At 39.9% G+C, this 5,964-nt stretch overlaps 1 protein-coding gene across 1 annotated transcript in view; it reads left to right on the forward strand.

Moving 5' to 3' along the window:
- Positions 1 to 5,964, forward strand: part of Grpr (gastrin releasing peptide receptor) — a 290,008-nt gene that overhangs the window by 30,175 nt on the left and 253,869 nt on the right. Inside the window, exon 2 of the mRNA XM_033760373.1 lies at positions 5,525 to 5,590. Within this exon, the coding sequence (XP_033616264.1) occupies positions 5,525 to 5,590 (66 nt within the window). The remainder of the gene's footprint in view (positions 1 to 5,524; positions 5,591 to 5,964) is intronic.

Here is a 5,964-nt window from a genome sequence, read left to right on the forward strand (position 1 = left end):
CTTTTGCAGTACAGAAGCTTTTTAATAAGATGAGATCCCACTTGTTGATTCTTTGTGCTAGTTCCCGTGATGCTAAGGATTTGTTCAAAAAGTATTTTCCTATGGCAATGTCTTCAAGAGTTCTGCCTAACTTATCTTCCAGCAAGTTTAGTGTTTCTGTTTTAATGTTTAGATCCTTAATTCACTTGGATTTTAATTTAGTGCATGGTGAAAGATAATGGTCCAGTTTTAATCTTTGGCAGATTGAAATCCAGTTTTTCTAACACCATTTATTAAAGAGGCTATCTTTACTCCACTGAGGATGGTCAGCTCCTTTGTCAAAGATGAGGTAGCTGAGTACATCTGGATTTGTTTTTGTGTCTTCCAATCTGTTCCATGGATCCTCAGATCTGTTTCTTTGCCAGTACCATGCTGTTTTTAATCACAGTGGCTTTGTAGTATAGTTTCAAATTTTACCAGGGAGCCTTTACAGCACAGCAGATTAGGCTAAGTGCCCTTCTTTGGATTTGTTGGGTTGCCTTTCAATTAGCATTCAGTATTATTCTCAAAGTCAAAGTCAGTGTTTATGGCCCGGCGTGGTGGCGCAGGCCTGTAATCGCAGCACTCAGGAGGCTGAGGCAGGAGGATCGCTGTGAGTTCGAGACCAGCCTGAGCTACATAGTGAGTTCCGGGTCAGACTTAACTACATAGGGAGACCCTGTCTCAAAAAACAGAACAAACCAATACAAAGCAAAAAAACAAAGTCAGTGTTTATGATTGACTAGAGATCTGTGGATTTCTTTTGGGCAGAGTGTGTACAGTCATCAGCAATATCCAGTGTACAATAGGTTCAACAATTACCCAAAAAACTGAGCCAAAACAGGAACTGAGTCATGGTGGTACACCTTGAAATTGTCTGCCAAATGCCAGCCTTAATGCTTTCTTCATGGTTTCATGAATACTGAGTTTGTACTATCAGAAAATAGTCCAATGTCAGGATACAGAGGATTCTACACCCATTCTTTCATAAAGAATACCAGTCCTTCCATTGGAATGGTTTTTGTAAAAGGGACAAGAGATAAGAAGTACTAATGAGGGTGTAGACTCGTCCAGTCACTGTGGAAAACAGTATAGAGTTCCTAAGAAATTAAGCATAGGACTATGACTTGATCCAGCAACCCCTCTTTTGGGCATATACTGAAGGGAAATGAAATCAGCCCCTGCACCCCTATATTCACTGCTGCATTATTCACAATAGCCAAGAAATGGATGCAGCTGAGTGTCCATTGATGGGTAGATGGATAAAGGAACTGGGATTTTCTTCTGCCTTAAACAGGAGATCTTTCATGCAACAGCATGAGTGAAACTGGGGACATTTGGGAAGTGAAATAAGCCAGATACAAAGGGGAAAATGGTGCTTGATGTCACTTATATGTAGAGTCTAAAAGGGTGGCTATCAAGAACAAGAGAAATCAGAAGATGTAGATTAAAGGGTACAAAATTGCAGCTATGTAGGATCAATAAATATAGACAGCTAATGTGTAATATGAGGACTATAGCTAATAATATTTTGTACTGGAAATGTTTTGAGAGAGGAGATTTTAGGTACTCTTGCCCCCAAAGAGAAAGAAAGAAAAGAAGAAAGCAGAAAAAAGGAAGGAAATAATGTAAGTGATATGTGATAATTTACTTGACTATAGGAATCCCTTTACATTAATATATATGTTATACAATTTAGATATGTGCAATAAAAAATAAATTTTAAACCAGGTGTGGTGCCACACCTGCTATCCCAGCTACTTGGGAGGCCGAGACAGGAGGATGGCAAGTTCAAGGCCATTCTGAGCAACTTAACAACACTCTGTTTCAAAATTTCCCTGGTATTATAGTACTTGTTAGTGTGCACAAGCCCCTAAGTTCAATACCCAGCACCACAAAATACATATATATATATATATGTACGTTTAAAAAAAAGAATGCTAAGGCAGGAGGATCGCTGTGAGTTCGAGACCAGCCTGGGCTACATAGTGAGTCCCAGGTCAGACTCTACATAGTAAGACCCTGTATCAAAAGACAAAACACAAAAAGCATGCTAGTCTTAAAAGGGTGACCATATTGTATAGGAAAGTAGAGGAAAGGGTCACATATAAATGGAAGTAGAATCTCTACTGCTGGACTTATCAGTTATGTGAGCCAATTCAGTTTGAGTTGTTTTTTCCCCAAAGTTTCCAATGGATATAGTTGATAATACAACTATAGTTGTATTATATAGTTGTGTTTTGCAGAAAGCTCTGGGGAGTGCATTGTTCTTAGTTGGATGATGATTAAATCTTCAGTCACTGTATTAGTTGGTACTTTGCAAAGCAGATGACAAAGCAAGGAAAGGACATTAAGTAAAAAAGGGATTTATTGGAAGGCTTTTGGGATAACTCATCACACAGCTGTCTCAGCAAGGACAGTGATGAGACTGGTGGAAAGATGCCCATAGACACAATTAAAGGAATATGTTTTCTTTGATAGCAAAAGATACAGAAATGTACCAGCAGCCAACAGCCCCACAAGGCAGGAGATGATGCAGCTTGCATCTCAGATTCCTCAGAAGTCTCTTGATTCATCACAGATCCTTGGAGGATGTTGAGTGTAGAGTAAGAATTGTGCTGTGTGGGAGAAGTTCTCTTTATTCTCTTGGAAACTTCTAGTCTCTTAGCTCCTTTCAATCATACGAGAGAGCCTGGCTACCTGCTTGGCTGCTCACCAGATATAAGAAAGAGACATAAAATAACCCTAGCACATGTCACGTGTTTGCCAGGAGACTGAAGATAGTGAAGGTTAATTTATCACCTGCCTGTGGTCCACTCCATGCTCCTAGAATGGAAGGTGAGATCGACACACTGAGCTTTAGAGAAGCAAGAAACAGTGTTACCCTGGGAACCTCAGGGACGAACGATAAAGAGCCAAGCTTGTCTTTTTATAACAACTCACTCTTGTAGGAAGTAACCAGCTTCCCAAGAGAACTACTTCATTCTGTTCAGAGGGTAGCTCCTCCAATGACCTGGTCATTTCCTGCCAGGTCTCACCTCTCAAATGTTCCACCACCTCAGTACCTCTGACACACGAATCCTTGGGGTTCAAATCCTATCCTAACCATAACAATGGAATTTCTTCTGGAGGTGATGAAAATATCCCAAAATTGTGGTGATGGTTACCATCTTAGTCCATTCCAGTTGCTATAAGTGAATACCCCAGCCAGAGTTATTTATAAATAACAGAAATTGATTTTTCTCACCGTTCTGGAGATGGGGAAGTCCAAGATCAAGATGGCATCAGGTTTGGTTGTTTGATAAGAGTTGCATTTGCCAGAGAGAAAGACCTGTGTATTGTAGAGATGAAAGGGCAAGGGATCCCAAATGCTGTGTGAAGCTTCTTTCATAAGGACCTTAATTATGATGGATTAGCACTTCATGATGGAGAAGCACTTAGGGCCTAATCACTTCTTAGAGGCCCCATATCTTCATCCTATCACTTTGGTGATTAAATTGGGTTTTTTGTTTGTTTCTTTTGGTTGTTTTGTTTGTTTGTTTGTTTGAGACAGGGTTTGGCTTTGCACTTCAGGCTGGCCTTGAACTCACTGCATAGCCCAGGTGATTGATCCTCCTGCCTCAGCCTCCCAAGTGCTGAGATTACAAATGTGCCCCGCCACACCAGACACCATGAAGTTCTAAGACTTGAATTCTGGAGGGGACACATTCAAACCATAGCAGTTACATAACTTTGTGGATATGAGAAAAAACATTGAGTAGTACATTTTAAGTGGCTAGATTGTATGGTCTTAAAATTATATCTCCATAAAGCTGTTAAGCAAAAAATCAACTGAGAGCTGAAGAGTTTTCTTGAAAATAAGTTTAGAGGCTCGCAGAGGAAGAAAAACAGATGAACATTTTTCAGCAAGGCAGACACACAACTGAAGACAATGGGTGGGGACAAGATCGTTTTCTAACTCAGAGCTATTCCAAGTATGAGCCCTCCCTGGCAGCTGCATGTCCTGGAAGCTCATTAGAAATGCACATTCTTGCTTCTTACTCCAACATTCAAAATCAGGATCTCTGGGGAATCACGGAAACTTAGGAAGCACTAATTTGGATTATTGCTGCTTTTAATAAGCAATAATTCCTTCCCTAACAGTGTACAAGATGCTGATGATAGTGCAGGTCAAACGAGTTGTAAATGCAGCAATAACTGATTTTTCAACAAAATGTTACTTGGACGAAGGAACCTTAATTTTGTTCTCTGCAGATAGTGATACCAACATAGCCAGGCTCATTAAAAACCAATGGTTACTTGCAGGGAAAGTAGTTTATTTGCTGGAAGCTGCAGAAGCAGTTAACCAAACGGATGTGCCTTGAAGCTGCAAGTATTTCCTACATGACCTGGTGGAAAGATACCACTATCATTTTTCTTCAGTGAAGATGCTGAAATTGGTGTGAATGCAGTGGAAGCTGCGATGCAGGTGCAAATTCAGAGATAGCTTTGTTATCTTGAAAGCCAATTACTTGCTCCAATGCATGCCACATTTCCAGATCCAAGGCTTAAGGACACTTTTTATCTCCTGTGATCACATGAGGCATCAGAAGTGCAATACACTTATTAGAAATAAAAAGAAAGAGCAAGAAAAATAATGTTTAGGCTGCTCCTAAAAATATTCAGAACTTTTCTTCTGTGAGCTGTGCAGAAAGCTCATTTGGTGAGAATGCTTCAGTGAGACTACACTGTCACCTTTGGCTCCAGGAGACCTTGCTAAGTTACTATTAGGAGGGAAATTTAATAAGTCCATGGCAAAATCATCAGCAGAACTCTGTACTGGCCAAAAACATCATGTGCTTTCTCTGACTCCAGTTGAAAGTGAATGTGGGACTGGGGACGTAGCTTAGCCCTAAAGTGCTCTCCTGTCATGCATAAGACCTCAGGTGCAAGGTGACAAATGTGAGGAGCAGTGGGTGAAAGAGTACAATATAGTTATGGACTGTATCACCGGGTTGGAATTGGACCTCCTGGATTCCCTCCTACTGTCTAACTGAAACTGTGTACCTTTTGACCATTAGCTCCCCAGCCAAAACCCCACCTGGCCCCTGGCTCCTGGTAATCACTCTACTCTGCTTCTGTGAGTTCGACTTTTTAAGCTATCAAGGGCTGGGGATTTAGCTCAGTGGTTTGGTGGCCTGCCTTGCAAGCGCAAGGACCCGAGTTCAATCCCCGGTACCAAAAAAAAAAAAAAAAAAAAGATATCATATGTCAGTAAGACCATGTGGTAACTGTCTTTCTGTTCTGGCTTAATTCACTTAGTGTAATATACTCCAGGTTTATTCACTTTGTTACAAATGACAGGATTTCTTTTTTCTTTTAAGACTGAATAATGCTCCATTGTGTGTCTATATAATATTATTTCTTTATCTCTTCATCTGTTGATGGGCACTTAGTTTGATTCCTCATCTTGGCTATTGTGGGCAATGCTGAAATAAAGAAAATCGTTTTATTTTTATCTTTACAGTACCTCGTGTGGGAGAGGAAGGAGCAGCAAGGGAAAGTGCTATTCTGCTGGCAAGGATGGGAACTGGTAAGCAAGCCCATTTGGAAAACAGTTTGGATGATCTGGAAAAGCGATGATGCACACACCTTATAGCTATTATATGCTAAAGAATTGAAACTCTGGTCTCTGTGCACTAGGAGACAAAAAAAAAAAAAAAAAAAAAAAAAAAAACAGGCCACTGCAGCATTATTTAAAATAGCTCATTGACAGAATAAAGGAATAAATCCATGGTGATATAGTTACACAATGGAATACCCTCTAACAGTGATCATGCTTGAGCTGGAATTTTACCCGTCAATATGGCTGAGTCTCACAAGTGCATTATTGAAGTAAAACACAGAATTCTGAATATAGAATATGAAAATATATAACATACATACATATATATATATATATATATA

The sequence above is a fragment of the Fukomys damarensis genome, unplaced genomic scaffold (assembly GCF_012274545.1).
Source record: "Fukomys damarensis isolate Sample0158 unplaced genomic scaffold, DMR_v1.0_HiC HiC_scaffold_39, whole genome shotgun sequence".
Classification (NCBI taxonomy): domain Eukaryota; kingdom Metazoa; phylum Chordata; class Mammalia; order Rodentia; family Bathyergidae; genus Fukomys; species Fukomys damarensis.